Source organism: Abramis brama (genome assembly GCF_963993115.1).
Source record: "Abramis brama genome assembly, chromosome: 2".
Classification (NCBI taxonomy): domain Eukaryota; kingdom Metazoa; phylum Chordata; class Actinopteri; order Cypriniformes; family Leuciscidae; genus Abramis; species Abramis brama.
Genome location: NC_139964.1, coordinates 3,828,195 through 3,847,420, shown reverse-complemented (window position 1 = coordinate 3,847,420; position 19,226 = coordinate 3,828,195). Strand labels below are relative to the sequence as shown.

The window sequence follows — 19,226 nt, the reverse complement described above, 5'->3', positions numbered from 1 at the left end:
GTGCGTGAGAAAATGCATGTGTGGCGTGAGAGCGTGTGAAAAATGTCAATTGCGTGTGTCTCACGGTGAATGCGTGAGAGTTGGCAGCTCTGGTTAAACGTGCTCCAGGTCCTCCAGCAGGTGCTCGTGCTTCCATGGCGGTTTCAGTTGTGCTTCCTCCTCTTTTGGCATGGCAACAAACAAGCATTAAGCTGAAATAGAGCGCGCGCCGTGCGGAGCGTGCGTACTGCAATCTAGGAGCAGTGATTCGCCAAACCTCCCTTACTGTAGTCGCACACATTTCTTCTGATTTTATTTTAGTAACGAGTAACGAAGATGCTTAGTGGAAATATAGCGGAGTAAAAGTATACATTTTATCGAGGAAATGTAGTGGAGTAAAAGTGAAAGTTGACATAAATTTAAATAACGAAGTAAAGTACAGATACGTGAAATTTCTACTTAAGTACAGTAACGAAGTATTTGTACTCCGTTACATTACAACACTGCACATGTGTAAGGTGGAAAAAACAGAGATGCCCAATCCAGCAAACATTCTTCCTCCTCTCCTCTCCCCTACCTCCTTTTTTCCCTTGTCCTGATCCAACTACTCTTCTCCTTCTTCAACTATTCCTCTCCTTTGCCAAGACATTGTTTTTTCTCTCTCTGCTTCTCTGTGTTGTTCTGTATCCACACTGCACAAAACCAATTCAAATAGTCCCTTTTTTTTACTGTGCATGTTCATGTAATGAAAAGTCCTTCAACACCTGACTATGCCTTCACCTGAGATTGGGTTCAGCCATTTCTCAATATTTCAGTGATCTCCTACTTAAAAAAAGCTAATCAGCAATTTCAGTATTTTTTTTTAAAATATTTTTTTAAGCATTTTAGAAACGTATTAACCGACTGCATGTTGTGTGAAAACAACATGGATGTTGTGCTAATTGTTTAGAGTTTTTAAAACTTGACTACAGATTGGAGAAAAGGATGTTAGGAATTGATAAAAAAAACTCTCATGCCCATTCAGTCCAAGAATGTTAAATGTTTTAAAAATCTCCAAGAATAGCAAAGTTCACAACAATATTATCATTGGAATCACTTTCAGAGCACTTATTTTTCAGCTGATGAATGGTAAATACATTGACAGCCAATCAAAATCCTTGCTATTTTAAAATGTGTGCTGCAATTATGACATAACTGCAGAGTATGATTAAAATAAACAACATTATTGTTTGTTGATTGTCGTACAAGCTAGTTATCATTATAGTTATCCTTTTTGGAGTGAACAAGCATTTAATCATGAGTTCTGTCTGTTCTCATATAACTCTGTCCTCATTCTGTCCTCATAATTCTGTCAATCATGTTCATCTCCAAGTATCTATGTTAGCATTGTTTCGGCTGTTTAATATAGGGATGTTGTTTAATATAGGGATATGTATGTTGGGTGTGCTTCTCTAAGTTTTAATCTGACACAGAGACACTGAAGAGTTCAAATAAACCCTAAATCCAGCATAGAGGGGTTCAGTGAATGTGGTGTAGAATGTGTGTAAGTGTGTGAGTGTGTGTGTGTCAGAAACGCTGTAGAAGGACAGAGTGCCAGCCGACACGTCCAGATAGACACCTACTCTATTAGAAAAGGGTGGAGGGGCTGGTATGGCAGTTCGCTTTTTAATGTGCCAGGCAGAGAATTTGTAATCAGAGCAGATCAGACTCCAGGAATTGTCATTGGATCCAAACCCAAATACACTTCCTCCTTTCCAGTTGACTCCTTTACATGACACTGATATATCGGCATTATATCCGCTCCATTCAGCCTCCCAGTAACAGCGTCCAGTCAACCTCTCCCCACACAGAACCTGTTCGCATTTCTTAAATCTCTCTGGATGATCAGGATATGGCTGATGACCATACACATATGTAACTTTCCTGTTCTCATCAGACAGAATGAGACGAGAGTGTGCTGTGTTTGGATCCAGTGTAAGATCACAGGCATCTGAGCACAAGAAAAGAGAAACATCTATAACACAACAGCACAACAATCACTCAGAGTGTGTGAGTGTATGCAGACATACACTTTCGTAGTCCTGCTGTCATCCTGAACTCTCCTCCATGATCCACACTATAAACACACAAACACACATGAATGTAGATATGTACATGCACACAAACATGTTCAATATGTAAGTATTAGTCTTTGGCATACTTGAGTATCTGCAGTGAGCAGTTTGGATCCTTCAGTTTCTCAGAGAGCAGCTGGACTCCTGAATCTCCTGGGTGATTGTAGCTCAGATCCAGCTCTCTCAGGTGTGATGGGTTTGAACTCAGAGCTGAAGACACATAACCACAGCCCTCCTCTGTCACCATACAGCCCGACAACCTATAGAAACACACACACACACACACACACACACACAGAGAGAGAGAGAGAGAGAATCAGGTAATCTAAAAAGTGCTTCCCAAACGGTGAACTGCTTATGCCTATGCCTTGTGTTACAGATTGTGTTACAAACATGGATTTATTATGGACATTTATAATCAGATATTATTTGCACTAAAGTGGTGAAAAATCAGCTAAAAAGCCATGGACATGGAGGTGAAAGGTGATTATAGCAAACATTGTATATTATCAGCAAATGTTGCCAGCAAATTACAATCTCACATAAACAGTTATAGCTATAATAAGTTATGTATATATATATGGGAAGAAAAAAACCTAGACTACTATTTAACCAAATTCTTAAAATATTACACTGCATATAAATATAAAAAACAGGATGTCTTTTTATTGAAGAAAATCACTAAATCTAATATAGTCATTGCTGCAAATGTATAGAATCATTTGAGTAATTTTCTAATAAGGTGGGCAGTAGAGAGCAGTATTAAGCACACACCAACTACACCAGTTTTTCCCAAAATATACAGACCAGTTAAATACCTCAGTATGTGCAGCTGAGAGTTTGAACTCTTAAGTCCACCAGACAGTAGCTTCACTCCAGAATCCTGCAGGTCATTGTTACTCAGGTCCAGCTCTCTCAGGACACAGTTTGAGGATTGGAGAGCTGATGACAAACTCTCACAGCACCGAGTAGTAAGATTACAACATGGTAATCTAATATGAAAAATAAAACAAAGTGGTGTATACTGAATCATTTGCAAATTGGAAGTAAACAGACAATAATATCTCCTCATTTGGGTTTTGTGTTTCCATTTTCTTCCTAAATTTGTATGACTCCTGATATATGCATAATAAAAATCCACACAGAAAAGGGAACTTTTGATTGCAATTAATCAATGGGGTTATTCTGTGATAAAATTAAGTTTTATACAGACTTTTCACTGAGCTAACGATCCTGTGTATCTCTCATATCACTCCACACTGTCCCTTCTCACATAATAAATTAATTTACAAACCTTAGAACGTGCAGCTGACAGTTTGGGTTCTTCAGTCCATCAGAGATCAGCTTCACTCCTGAATCCTTCAGGTCATTGTTACTCAAATCAAGCATTCTCAGGACACAGTTTGAGGACTGAAGAGCTGATGACAAACTCTCACAACACTGAGCAGTGAGATTACAGGACTGTAAACTGGAAAACAAAAACTGTTGTTATCAGTGTTGGCCAGATACCCTAATATAATACCCTACTATTTCAAATTTACACAAATGTATAATTTATACTTTACAATTTTTATAATTAAAGTGCAAAGGCACTTGATTTTCTTGATTTTAATGTACATAAGTATTAAAAGTAAAATATACTTATCACTTAATTAAACATCACTTTTTATGTGACAAGATCAAGAAGGGCAGTTTATTCAATATTTTATGTACCAATAATCTAGCATTCTGTAAAAAATGGTAAGTTCAAGTTCAACCACCTCTGAACCAGCTAAATAATATCTTCCAAAACACCTGTCAGTAAGTATTCAAATTTCCCTAATATACTAATGTTCGTAGAAATTGTTGCAACTGAACTATGCAGTAAGGTAGATCTCTGGGAAGAGTATTGGGCATCCTTGGTCTACAGTTTGGCCCATGTCACCCTGTTAATTTAGAGACCAAATAAAATGACTAACCATGTATGTAAATAAATGTAAATATGACTCTTACAGTGCTTGTCTAGTGTTTTTGATCACTGGTAGCAGTCTCATCAATGCTTCATCAGATCTTCTATATTTCTGCAGCTCAAACATCTCTTGAGTCTCTTCTGATATCAGGAGCAGAAACACCAGAGCCGACCATTGAGAAGAGGAGAGATTTTCTGAAAGATTTCCTGAGCTCAGATGAATCTGGATGTCCTCCGCAAAGTCATCTTTCAGTTCACTCAGACAGTAAAATAGGTTGATAGTTCTCTCTACCTTTTTTTCCTTCTCTATTTTCTTTTTGATATAATCAGCAACGTCTTTGACATTCTTGGTTTTCAGTTCCAGTCTGGGCAGCAGTTCCTTTAGGTCACTCTGATTGGACTCCAGTGAGAGACCCAGCAGGAACCGGAGGAAAAGGTCCAAGTGTCCATTCTTGCTCTGCAAAGCCTTGTTGATCGCAGCCTTATGAAAGTCAAATAATGACTTTTTGAAGATACCCCATTTCAGTTGTTCTGTCCAAGATTGAAGAAATACAAATCTACTTCCAAAACATTTGTATCTGAAAAACACGTAGAGAGCAGCTAGGAACTCCTGAACACTGAGATGTACGAAGCTGTAAACACTTCTCATTGAAAAAGCCCTTTCTTTCTGAAAGATCTGAGTGCATAACCCAGAGTACACTGACCCTTCACTGACATCTAGTCCACACTCCTCTATATCTTCTTTGTAGAAAATCAGATTGCCTTTCTGTAGCTGTTTAAAGGCAAGTTTCCCAAGTTTCAGAATAACCTGATCAAAAGACTTGGCTTTAGGATTAAGTTCAGGATCATCACAGTATTTTTTCATCTTTTGCTTCTGAGAAAGTAAGAAGTTTGTGTACATTGCAGTGAGAGTTGTTGGTATTTTGTCATTGCCCTCTTGAGTCAGTAGAGGCTGAAGAACAGTGAGACAGATCCAGCAGAAGACAGGGATGTGACACATGATGTACAGGCTCCTGGATTTCCTGATGTGACAGATGATGTTTCCAGCAACCCCAGGACTGTTTTTGATGAAGTATTGCTCTTTTTGCTCATCATTGAATCCTCGCACCTCTGTCACCTGATCAATGTAGTCTCTGGGTATCAGACCAGCTGCTGCTGGTCTGGATGTGATCCAGATGAGAGCAGAGGGAAACAGATGTGTCTTGATCAGGTTTGTAACTATTTTACTCACTGTTGTTTTTACATGCACATCTGTAAATGCATCACTCTCATTAAATCTCAAAGGGAAATGACATTCATCCAGCCCATCAAAGATGAACAGGACCTTACAGTCACCTTCAGGAAGAGAGGGAAGTTCTTCAGGACCACTAAAGAAGCATTCCTGAAGCAGATCCATGAGACTGCAGTTCTTTGTAATCATATTCAATTTACGGAATGGGAGAGGAAATATGAAGAGTATATCCTGATTTTCATTTCCTTCAGCCCAGTCAAGAATGAATTTATTGACAGAGACAGTTTTTCCCACCCCTGCGATTCCCATCGTCAGCACTTTTTTGTTTTGTTGACCCATATGTTCTTTGAATATGTCATTGCACTGGATCGCTGAGTCCTTCGCAGTAAATCGGCTGATATTTAGTTCAATCCGTCTCACCTCATGGTCAATCATTATTCCTCCAGTTTCATTCTCCACCACATATAGATCAGTGTAAATATCATTCAGATACTGCCGATGACCTGTCTGAGAATTACCAACCAATATCCGCTTGTAGTCCTCTTGTAATTTGTTCTTCAGTCTGAGGCTGATCTTTCTGTAATCATGAGGATCAGCTTTACTGTCCTCTGCAGTTGTGCCTTTGAGAAAGAGAAAAACAAAATAAAGCAAAGAGTTAAAAATCTCAAAGTCCTGAGTTTAGAACTATGAACTGTTTGGATTGAAATAAGTTTGTTTATAAATTTGGTATTTTACTAACATTTTTAAACTATCATTAATTGTTACCTGGTCTATGATATCTTTCTAAAATAAATTAACATACAAACACACTTATAATAAGTATGTGTGGTACATGTGCATTTCAGTACTGCTGTATTACTGCATCCTATTTACCACAATTAATCATACTTGCATATTTAGTGAATGTACTGCAACACTAAATGCATTTACATGCTCATCTTACACTGATTATGCTTAATAAACAGACAATGCTTAATGTCATGTATTTGCTTTGGCTCATGACCACATAGTATAAATCTCTTTGAGATACAACAGACACTGTCCCCCTGCAGGAACATGAACCTAGCTTAGGACCTGAAGAACATTTCTGTTTTTGTCCTGTTCGCACAAAGAACTATAGTTCCTGTTCGCCATTTTGTGGAGTATTTTTAACTCCTACTCCAGCACTTTCAAGTAGTCAAGAAATTGAATTATCCACTTTTGCAACTTATGATTGGTAAACCTGTGACACAGAAACCAGTGATAAAGAAGAAGAGCCAGCAGCCACCATGTTAACAGAACATTAAACTCACCAGCAGCACCAGCTCCAGACAAACAATGACACTTAAAACTGTGCTGTTACTACAGCTAACATTTACAAAAACAGCATATATTGGTTCAGTAAAACAGCAAAACCAATGTTAGCATCTGAATTCAGGCCTTCCCGCCTAGGTCTCTCCAGTGCTGGAAAGCTTTTCAAATATTAACCCTCTGGAGTCTGAGGTGTTTTCTGGGTCCTGGAGGTGTTCTGACATGCTCATGCTTATTTCTGTTACTTGTAACATTTTCATGGCTAAAGTCTGATTACACTATTCAGCACAAACTCTGCTACAATAATATGTCAGCAGCATGTATGTAAAAGTTTGTAGTTTTGAGATGATGTTTATGCATGGTTTGTTTAAAAAAAACAAAAAAATTGTCACTGAAATGAGGTCATGAAACCCATACTGATTATTTCTTCACAAGACTTTTGAAAATTGTATCACATAGCCTAGAATATTTGCTTCAAAACTATATGAAAATCATCCTGCCTACTCATTCAGATAAAACTATATATTGATTTAAAATTTGTACGACATGTTTTGTGTAAGAAATCTTTATGCAAGAAGGCTTGAATCATCATGAATATTGATGTGGTTTCACACCTGAGAAAGACAAAGACCCTCACATAATGGCCCTATCAGGTGGGACTATGAGAGAACCAGAACAAAAAATGAGGAGAGATTTAAAAAAGAATGGCTTTTTGATTGTTTGGATTTATTTACAACACAACATAATTCAAAGATATACAACAAATGACAAAAAAGCACATTATTGAACACACTGATCTAAAGACAGATACTTTAACAGTCACACACCTTTGTACCATTCCTGAAGCATAGTACATACCCGTCATTTCCAAGGTGTTTGATTTTTCAGTTTACCATGTTCATGTACAGAGACTCATGTGAATGTTGAAGTCAGCAGGACTCATCAGTGGCATCTGGTGCCTGTAAAAAAAAAAAAACCCCGAAACAACTGTGAACATGCTGAGAGAAACTATAGGGCTGCACGATTTTGGGAATCAATTTTTGATTTTTCTGGTTAAAATTGCGATTTAAAATTTACCAAAAATATATACATTATAAACACCAGGTTTGTTGTGCTTTGTAGGCATATACTTGTAGGGCTGCATAAAATAATAATAACAATAGCCTATAGCAGGTGGCCTATAAATCGTTAAAAAGGAACACTTCAGTACACTACACTGGATAAAAATATATGGATTATCATATGTTACTTTGCATTCATTATGACATTATGAAATGAGATTGGAGTAAAAACTCCTAATCTTTGGCGCGTTTTGTTTTTCAAACGCACAGCGTGAGTGACTCAGACTCACAGCGCGTACAGAGACCATTTACTGAAGCGATCGAGCCGCTCCAAACAATGAAACATTATTGTTACCACATTATACATATCTACATTTGAGCAGATATCCACAAACACAGTATTTAACAATAAACATGGGTCTAAACATTATAATATTCACCATATTAGAGTAAACACACATACTAGCCTACTTTTATATCATGCTGTTTTATTATCGAACATAAAAACATACTTGTGTCGCACATATAAATTTAGCATTGAAAGGTTGGTACCTGTCTATAGTTCATATTTCAACATGTTTCTGTCTATATATATCTATATATATAGATATATATATACACACACACACATATTTTAGTCTGGCACCAGTTTTACTAGTAGCTACAATGTGAAGTTTATGCAACAATAACATGCATACTATTATGAGTGGGAATTTCTTATCTTCTTACCTTAAAAAAATCTTTCTCATCTTCAAATCGCGTTCTTCTAATTCTTCTGAGGTAAATCCAAGGTAAACAGCACAGAACTGCACAAACACAACGTGTCTTCCAAACTCGATGAAAAGCAGAGGAGTACTGAAGTCTCTGATTCTTTGTTTTTGAGGTAATGAGGGCATTTACAGGTTCGTGTTCCTTCACGTGGACGATTTGCATGTGAATTGCTCTTGCGCGCAAGGTTGTGGTCACATTAGAGTTAATGAGCAGAGGCTTGAGAAACTGTACATCTCGTTGCTTTCATACGGATTACTTAAACAGAGAATATTTGTTTTTGATATAATTTACATCATTTAAAAACAGAGACTTCAAGCTTTGGAAAGACATAAGTCATGTCAGTGTGGCAAACATTCGCTGAGTTACAGATCATTTTCTGTCGCGTTTCAGAATGAACTTCACATTGAGAAAGACAGCAGAACGCGCATCATGTTTATTTTCTTTATTTTATGAAGAACACAACATTTTGTTTTTACTATGAGTGCACACAAATAAAAGAAGACATTTAACACTTTTGAATGATGTATAACACTTGCCTGTATAACAAAAATCAACGGAGTTATTTGAGTCTCGTTTGCACTGATAAGAAAAAAAGCCAGGCAATCGCGCCGGTGCGACCGCCGACCCCAGGGAGTTAACACGGGTCCTAAAGCTCTTGCCTAAAGCTCATAATTCTTCTTTTTCCAGTGATATTCCTCTGACATTTTCTATTTTGTAATGTCTCTCAGCCATCTCTCTTTCTACAGTTTTTCTTCAAATCTCCCTCTTGCATCTCTCCTCCCCCAACACGACATGTTTATTGTACATCTGTACGGGTATATGAATGTGAATGTCAATGTATCTAAATGTTTGTTATAGTCCTGTGTTGTATTTACTTTAATTATGATTTTCTATTATGATGTTGGTTTCTTTGTACTGTAAGGACCCCCTCGAAAATGAGATGGTTCATCTCAAGGGGCTATCCTTGAAAATAAAGAATAAATAAAGAATAAAGTGTGTTGCGGTGCTCGCTCCAATCCTCTTTCAACAATGTCTTTCAGAAAATCACTTACTGCACCTTTAAGTAAAAGACCTACACGCAGAACACCTTGGCCCACACCACTGGCTACCATTGTTGGAGAAATGGGTGGTCCTTACAGAACTGAATCAAAAGTTATAAGTTGTCAATAATGGCCCTGGTGTATGAGAAAACCCAACACCCACTGTTAAATTGCATGTGAGCAGTTTCTCATTCTTTTTTTTCAGTGTCTCAGAACGGCTCGGTTTGTAGTAAATGCTGCTTCACATGAAGCCCATTTCTGCATTACTATTAGTTTGGGTCCCTTAAAACATATTTTTGGGAAATAAATAATAATAATAATCATATTTAATCAGATAACTTTCAGCCAAATTTTGCATCCCTACCAACAAGCACAGCAAACTTGGAGCTGCTTTTTTAACTAATATTTGTATTTTGGATCATCTCTCTGATATTTCACAAACCATCTTACAAAACAAACATAGACTTTAGTACTGCTATTTAACATACAAGCCAACAATTTACGTGTGTGTGAACCTCTGTAATAGTTTATTTTCAAGCATATTTTCTCTTACCTAAACAAAATAAAGAACATTTGACTAAAATATGAATAATCCCCAATCTGGGGTAAATAAATATTTCCATGTACAGACAGAGGTCATTATTTACCCAAGATCTTTTTTGAAGCAGCTCCAACAGTGGCAGAAGCATTCATATTGCCCTCAGTCTGAACTGTGTAAGAGAGAGATGAAACAAAATGAAAATGCAGTAACATAAATTACACAAACACACTGGAAAAGCAAGAGTTTAAGCTGAAACACATTTATTACTTTGTTCTCTACATTTACACCATACACTTGTAAAGATTTTAGTTACCTTCATTGTGTTTGTTCTTTAACTGTTCAGCCAGAAGGTTTTGGTTCATCTTCCTAAGGATGTTCACTGTGATCTTCACAGCTTCTTCTTGTCCAAAACTTGCCACCATTTTGTCCACTGTGTCTAAGACATCTGTGTTCTCCATTTCAGAAGTTGAAACACACTCATGATTCTTCAGGTACCACTGAAACTCCTTCAGATCATCTTTGACAAGTTCCTTCAGTGAGTTCACGAGCTGCTCTTTAACAGATGCCATTGTCCTTCAATGATTCACTTCTGCAGGCCAAGAAAAAAATAAATAACATGTGGATCTGTGCGCAAATGTTATTTGGATTATAAAATGTCTGCTACAATGCATTCAGGTAATGAGTGATCGACAATGAGTGAAAAGGGAATGCTGTGCTGCAGTAAAACTAACATTTTAGAGTTACATTTTATTTGGCCAACAAGCTTGAGTGTGGAAGAAAAAGTGTAGTCAGATGTGCAATGTTGCTGTGCACAGATTTAATAATGAAGCACACAATCTAAACATTATTTCAATGAAATAAAGCCTGCAATGTGTGTACTAATGAAGAGATGACAGATACAGCCTTCAGAGCTCAGTTCAGTCTGTTTTAAGAATAACATTCTGTTGTCAGACAGACACACAACCAGTAAAGACACTCGTCTCACAGGAATTGGGACCAGCACTGATTGTTTTCAGCTTGACAAAATACATTTTCAGAAGAAAGACATACAAAGAGTATTCTCGTCGCTTCATAAGGTTGAACAACTTTCATAAGGTTGAACCACTGGAGTCACATGGACTATGTTAATGATTTTACTTTACTACCTTACTGGGCCTTGAAAGTTGCAATGACGTTGCTGCCTATGTGGGGTCAGAAACCTCTTGGATTTCATCAAAATTAACTTAATTTCTGTTCCGAAGATGAACGAAGGTCTTACGGGTTTAGAACGATATGAGGGTGAGTAATTAACCCTCTGGGGTAGGCAAACGCGCCGGCGCGTTTTGCTAGATTTTTTTCACATAGCAGCAAAATAGACTTAAAATACTCTGTCATTTATGGTCGTACAGACTTAAGAAATATGAAAAAATAAACTGTTAAATGTCTACTTTTTTATGTGTCCACTTACAATCGAAACAAAACATTGTGCTTTTGTAAAATAAAGAAAATAAACAGGGTGTGCTTTCTGCCTCTCCTTGAACTTTTTTTCTGGAACACGTCTCTAAATTGAAAGAAAAAAAAGTGAATACTAGTCACCCAGGCATGAGCTATATATCTTTATAATCAATTAAGTGTCTACTATTAAATTATCTAATTCAAAACGAAAACAAATATTCTCTGTTTATGTAATCTGTATGAAAAGAGAGAGATGTCAGTCGTTCTCATTTCAGCTCATTATCTGCTAATGTGAACACGATTACTGAGAGCGCGCGCTATTTAAACGCAGATGATCTGAGTCAATCCATGCAAACCTGTGAACGCCCACATCAACTCAATAAAACACATCAAGTTTTATTAGATTCATGTACTTTAGTCGTCTTGCGATGCTGTGAGGAATAATACTATCATAATAATAATTTTTAAAATTAAATTTTTTATTTTAAATAATAAAATTTACCTAAGAAGTGCTGGTTTTGTTTCACTTTGAGGAGCAACGGATCCAGATGAGGATTGTGAATAGTAAGTTCTTTATTCTTAAGTGCTTTGTTCTAATCGATTGAACGGCACACGCTGTTGTTTACAGGCACTTACATTAGTAAACATGTTATTTTTACATGAGCACATCTACTACTTTAGCTTTTACCAAACTATATTGCTATACTGAGATGAGTAAAAATCGACTGAAATATATTGAAATAAAATTTCTTTGTATAAGCAACATATTAAACTGCAAATTAACATTTATATGCCCTAATATATCATAAAAATGATATGTTACAGACGAAATATGAAAGACAACATTTCGTTGACTAGTTTTGGATAGATTATAAAGTTTTTACTGTAAAATAGACTACTGCCACATCAAATAAGCTTTTGTTCGCCAATTTTTGCTCATGTGTTAAATATATAGTATGTTTTGTCAAAAATAAAGTCATCAACTAAGATATGTTATTATAGTGTTTGTTCCAATATTCAAACTAATGAATCCTTAACTTTTAAATATGTATGATAAAATGTATACTTTTTTAAAAAGAAAGATTACACTTGAAATATTGTTAAAATTGTAATTGTTGTTGATTTACATGTGAAAACTTAATAGCAAAAATATATTTACAAGGTAGATGTAAACAAAATCTTAATAGGTCAATATAAGCCTTCTCATTCAATTATTTATTAATGTTTTTTATTAGTGACACATTTGGGGAGAGGATATATTCCAAAACTTTCTGAAAATACAGTATGATAATTAACTGCACAATTACTAGAAATGTTTACCTTAGATATTATACAATTTGCATGCATACAAAATTTGTGAAAAAAGACAAATTTCTTTCTAGATGTTTCCAAATCTAACTTTGAACCAATTCTGTAGAATGGCCCATATAGCCTATTTGAACAGGATTTGTTTCCAGGTATGACTATGTACTAAAAATGTGCTTTTGACTTGTATTTATATTATATTTGGATTATATATATATGTATATATATGTATTATGCGGGTCATTGTCTTCTCAAGTGTGAATCACAGCATTATTCATGATCATTCACGCCCCCACGCATATTGCCTTTCCAAACAAAAAGTGTCTTACAAAATTTAAATCAATGTATGTGAATGATTAGGCAGGATGATTTTCAGATCATTTTGAAGCAAAAACTCTAAGCGACAACATCCATTAGTCAAAAGTCTTGTGGAAACATATTTAGTATGTGTTTTGTGGCCTTATTTCAGACAATTTAATTAGATTTTTTTTCAATAACCATACATAAACATTATTCTCTCAAAAATACAAACATGTACATACATGTTGCTCACATATTATGGTAGCCCTGTTTGTGCTAAATAGAGTGTAATTACACCTTTGACATTAATATGTTTATAAGCAACTGAAAAAAGCACAAATGTCAGGGCATGTCAAAACATCTCAAGGACCCCAAAAACACATTAGACCCCAGAGGGTTAATGACAGAAATTTCATTTTTGGGTGAACTAACCCTTTAAAGTATATCTACTAAAGATACAATCAAAGGTGTACTCAGAGAATGTAATCAGTATTGTTACATCCACCTGATTTGTGTTCCGCCTCGTTAAGGTGTGAGTGGATCAGTATATAAGAACCCAGAGAGTTTTAAACAAGGAGAGAGACTGTCATCTTCCAGTCCCAGCAGGCCAGCACTTATCTTGTTACTTTCATTGTGTTTGTGGTGTATGTTGTAGTGATTAAGTGAACACTAAAGGAGGTGTGTTGTGTGCTAACTTCTATGTGAGTTTATGGTAACCTTGTGTTTATAGTTACCATTGTCTAGTTGGAGTGTGTTAAAGTAATCCTTTTTTTGCATGTATCTGTGTAGAGCTGGCCTGTATAAAGCTGCCCTGGCCTTAAATGGTACCATTTTTCCTTTAAGTTAACCCTCTGGGGTCTGAGGTGTTTTTGGGGTCCTTGAGATGTTCTGACATGCCCTGACATTTGTGCTTTTTTCAGTTGCTTATAAACATAGTAATGGCAAAACAAAAATTACACACTATTTAGCACAAACAGGGCTACCATAATATGTGAGCAACAAGAATGTACATGTCTGCATTTTTGAGAGAATAATGTTTATGCGTGGTTATTTAAAAAACTAAAAACTAAAGTTTCTGAAATAAGACCACAAAACACACACTAAATATGTGCCAATAAGACTTTTGTCTAATGGATGTCATCGCCTAGTGTTTTTTCTTCAAAATTATATGAAAATCACCCTGCCTAATCCTTCACATAACACAATACATTGATTTGAATTTTGCAAAGCACTTTCTGTTTGGAAAGGCAATATTCGAGTGGGCGTCGACGATCATGCATATGTAGTGGTTCACACCTGAGGACCGCATACTTAATGAGCCATTCATTCAGGTGAGTCACTGAGCCACAAGAATGCAAGAGCAACAGTTGGAAGCATCTCAATTCTTTTTTATTTTTCCACATATTGTGCTTGCAATTTGGCCTATAATAGCCAAGGAAAACACGTAATTGTGCAGTTAATTCTCATACTGTATTTTCAGTTTTGGAATATTTATCCTCTCCCCAAATTTGTCACTAATAAAACACAATAAAAATTATTTAAAGAAAAGGCTTATATTTACCTTTTAATAGTTTGTTTACATCTACCTTGTAAATATTTAAATAAACAACAATTCAAGTGTAATCTTTCTTTGTACAAACTAAAGTATACATTTTATCATACATATTTCAAAGTTAAGGATTTGATTGATTATTTGATTATTTTTGACAAAAAAATTGGCAAATAAAAGCTTATTTGAGGTGGCAGATATTTTACAGTAAAAATGTATAATCTATCCAAAACTAATCAACGAAATGTTGTCTTTCATATGTCTGTAACATAGGTCTTTCATTTTTATTATAAGGAATATAAATGCTAATTTGCAGTTTAATACGTTGCTTATACAAATATATATATGTGCATACACACACACACATATATATGTGTATATATTTATACACAAAAATAAATTTTATTTATATTTTTTATATACATTTTTTTTCCACAAATTGTGCTTGTAAATTGTATAATATCCAAGGTAAACATGTCTAGTAATTGTGCAGTTAATTCTCATACTGTATTTTCAGTTTTGGAATATTTATCCTCTCCCCAAATTTGTTACTAATAAAACACAATAAAAATTATTTAAAGAAAAAAAAAATTATATTTACCTTTTAATAGTTTGTTTACATCTACCTTTTGAGGGACATTTTCCATTATTATTATTATTCCTCACAGCGCTGCGAGACGGTGTAAACAAGTAATGATCTGAATAAACTTGTGTTTTCTCGAGCTGATATGGGGCTCGAGAAAACACAGCCCCTCACAGGTTTGCGCCGTGGATTCCCGCGAGTCAGACGCGGATACTGTGTTTGTTTTAGGCTCGCGCAGTCTTCACTCGGACGCGCGCTTCAATCCGTTGTGGAGACTCTCTTTTCGTTCCAGTGAAATTACAAAATAAAATACACACAAGCATGTCTCTGTCTGATATACAACCACTGATAAACATAATCTGATTTGACAAAAAAAAAAAAACTATATGAGTGCGGATTCGAACTCAGAACCTCTGACACGCTAGGCAAATGTTCTACCACTAGCCCACTTGAGTTCACGTATTTACTCACGTGAAAACTCGGTGTTTACTCGGCGTGATCAATTCGCTCTTGAACATGCTGCCGTTCATCTGAGTTACAATCTTCCTCTGAGGAAAAGCCAAGGTGAGTTATTCCTCGCTGTCCAGAATCATCTGAAGAGCGTCTTTACCGGAGAAACGCGCCATCCTCTCTAAACGCGATGAACTATCAGTGAATCTGATCTGATGAAACTTCGTGTTTTCAAGGCATTGATCGGGGGGGCGGGTGCGAAGCATAGATCACCTAAACTATTTACCATGTCAATAGCGCCGGGGGCGGGGCGGCCTCAGTTCATTATAGAGATAATTAGGCAGAAGGAAAAAACGGTACCTCTCCTTGCTTTCAAACGGATTACATGAGTTGAAAACATTTGTTTTTTTTATTAATTACTTCATTTAAAAGAAGAGATTTCAAGCTTCATAAAGACATATATCACGTGCCTGTGTGAGAAGTATTCGCTGAGTTATGATTCATTTTCGGACGCGTTTCAGAATGGACTACACGGACAGAGAGAAGGCAGAACTCGCTCCGTGATTATTTTTCTTAATTTGGCGAAAAGCACAACACTTTGTTTTTATTGTGAGTATACAGAAAAATAATACACATTTAACAGAATCGATTGATGTATGAAACTCCTATGGAAAATCAAAGTCAATAGAGTATTTATGAGTTTCTTTTACACTGATAAAAAAAAAGCGAGCTGGTATCGCCGGCGATACCGCCGACCTCAGGGGGTTAATACACTGTTTGGTGGTTTATCTTTATTGGGATCATTTTGTTTACTTTTGAAGCTAGGTAAGTTATTTCTAAAAACCTTTAGTAAGAATTTATTTTCTTTGCCTTTCCCCTCCTGTCCATTCTCAGTCTTGTGTTTATATCCCACTGATTATTAAAACTTGTTCTATCTTTTTATTTTACAAACTGGTGTTGTAATTTGTGCTTGTCCTGGGACCTGGAGACGGGAATTCTCTCACTCTCTCCCTGCAACTTTTTGTTACCTTCCTTTCCTGCTCCTAGACCAGAAAGCAGTCTCTGAAGCAACAGTCAATCAACTCAAATCAGTGTTTTATGCTCAGGATGTTAGGTTATCTCTTTAATGACATACATTTTAACTTGTAAAGTGTCCAAAGTCCTTTCAGCATAACCTTTGTTGCCCATATAGGTACACACACGCACACTTGTTTGGCATTTTTTTGCATTCTCAGATAAATATGAGTAAATACACAGGTTAAATAAGTCACGTGAAATGCAAAAAATAAAACAAGTGAGAAAAACAACCATCACACCTCAGAAACACATGCCTATGATCACGAGACTGAAGTGTCTTTCAGTCAGTGTTTGTTTGTTATTTAACAAAGATACTGAAAAACCAAAAACCAAAATCCAGCAAAGAGGGGTTCAGTGAGTGTGGTGTTGAATGTGTGCAAGTGTATGTGTGTGTCTGAGACGATGTATAAGGGCAGAGTGCAGGACTCATTAAACTTATTCCTTACCTGATGATTCCTCTGATATATCAGCCCGTCCCGCTCCATTCAGCCTAACTGTGAGCAGTCAGGTCATTGTTACTCAAGCCCAGCTCTCTCAGGAGAGTTTGAAGCAACGTACAGATTCAACAATTTCACAGGACTGATAAGTGTGTTTGTTGATGGGCACTCTAAATGCAGGAATAAAAACAAATATTACAAATCTAAAAACAAATATTATAAATCAACTCAATGTATACAGACAATTGTAATATATTATGTACATTTTTCATTATAGTTCAATTGAGAAACACATTGATAATTAGATCAAACAACTGTTACTAGTAGAGAATGTCAAACGAAATCTGCAGATTCTTGGTTCTTACTAAGAAAACTTGAAGAAATTGAATGTTTGTTTATTTTATTTGTTTATACTCACCTTGAATAATGACGATATTTGTCGATGTTTCTTGCACCTCCTCTGAACTTTCATCTTGACCAGAAGCTCCTTCCACTTCTGAATTTTCATAAAGGACTTTGGGCACAGAGTGATTTTATCTGAATTTCAGTTAAACCACACCCACTTTTGGAAAATGCCGCCATTACATCACATGATCCAGTTAATTTACACACAGATGAGCAAATGTCTTAGGGATTTATGAACAGATTGTGTCCCAGTAATCCAGGGGTTTCAAACTGTTTCTAGATCCTCACCAGCACATTTTACATGTTTTCCTTATTCAACACACTGAGCTCAGGTCACGTCTACGAATAATGAGGAGTTCATTCAGCCAGGTACAATAAGAGAAACATCTGCAATGTTCAGTGCTGAGGACGATCCAGTATCAGCATGGAAACACATGCAGAAGTCAAAGTGTGACGTTAACTTCTTCTCCATAGAAACGACACGCCCACATCGCCGACCTGTTTAGTGTTTCTCAGATAGTGAGCGAGTCTTCCAGCTTATCTGTTCTTCTACAGCAAGAAACAAACTGAAGGTTTAATATATGACGGGCATCAAAGAGGTATGATTTCATTTTCTCTCTATTAAACTTGAGGAAGAAAAAAATACCTTTTAAACAAAAAAGATTGGGTTTTTTGCTTGAATTTATACATATACAGTCCACACAAAATACTCTGTATAACTGATTCAATCTCCATTTCTGCTGTATGCTCACAGTATTTAAGTCAATGTGTTGCTTGTGGAATGTTAGAGCGACAACCAGAGAATCTAAAATTATGACACAAAAACCAGGGGATCATATTACAGAAAGACCTTAAATTTGTAATCCTATCTTATCTGTTTGGTAACCATTGCAATTTCGGTTAGGACATTTCTTAAGTGCATTATCTTATCTAAAATATGGATAGGAACAGACTATTGCAGAAGCATCCTAACTTGACAAAAAAAAAACTAAAAACCCAATGGTGTCCTAACTTGAAAGCCAAATGTAAAAATGACATAAAAATAGTCCTGTCTGAGAATGGCATCACATGTATTGATGATACAAGGTGAAGAACAGAGACTTTTGATGGTGGAAAGACTTGATGGTGGTGCACTTTGATGACAAAACACTAATAAATAATTACAGACTCCCATGAAATATAATGATAGGCTTTGCCTTTTCTACCAAGCTTATCAAAACTTCTCTTTCTGCAGCACTTAATTAAAAGCACACCTATTTGGTTTCTCCATTTTAATCTCTAGCGTTTACTTCACAGCTGATTAACTGCTTGGTAACAGAGCTGAGAGTTGATTACCGAACTCGATGGAGCGGCTTAAGATTTCCAAACAATATGCTGACGTAGTAAATTTGCTATACCTCTTCTCTTTCCAATTGGTGATATTTTAAACAAGATTATGGAACAAAAAGAGCAGCTAGTAAGAGACAAAGGGCTAAATGAGGCAGACAAACAGATTAATGACCATAATAATAATAATAATATATGAATGATCTCTGCCTGTCTTGTTAGACTGATTGTTTTCTACATCATAATGGAATTTTTCTTAGAAGCTTAAGGAATGTACATAGGCTAAAATTATTTTAACTCAATATTTCAGTATTATTTGGCAAGTCTGTGTGTAATAAGCAGGATAAAGTCACTCACTGACTCATTATGTAGACTTAAATGTAAA

The 19,226-nt window shown here is 36.0% G+C and overlaps 1 protein-coding gene across 1 annotated transcript; it reads right to left on the bottom strand.

Annotated features, from left to right (window-relative positions):
• Positions 1-493: 493 nt before the first annotated feature.
• On the bottom strand, positions 494-19,226 carry LOC311077445 (NACHT, LRR and PYD domains-containing protein 3-like). Its single transcript, XM_084105944.1, has 11 exons — positions 18,162-19,226; positions 17,529-18,064; positions 17,120-17,280; positions 10,289-10,564; positions 10,082-10,144; positions 4,086-5,892; positions 3,388-3,561; positions 2,912-3,085; positions 2,180-2,353; positions 2,049-2,095; positions 494-1,969 (listed from the first exon to the last, which is right to left on the bottom strand). The coding sequence occupies exons 4-11, from the start codon at positions 10,542-10,544 to the stop codon at positions 1,431-1,433; spliced, it is 3,234 nt and encodes a 1,077-aa protein (XP_083962070.1). The 5' UTR covers positions 10,545-10,564; positions 17,120-17,280; positions 17,529-18,064; positions 18,162-19,226; the 3' UTR covers positions 494-1,430.

Excerpts from the sequence above, each read along its gene's own strand:
- LOC311077445 (XM_084105944.1), bottom strand. The coding sequence starts at position 10,544 with ATGGCATCTGTTAAAGAGCAGCTCGTGAACTCACTGAAGGAACTTGTC. Across the intron at positions 3,086-3,387 it reads TGTCAGCTGCACGTTCTAAG|ATTACCATGTTGTAATCTTA; the intron begins GTTTGTAAATTA and ends TTTTCATATTAG. Across the intron at positions 2,354-2,911 it reads TCTCAGCTGCACATACTGAG|GTTGTCGGGCTGTATGGTGA; the intron begins GTATTTAACTGG and ends GTGTTTCTATAG.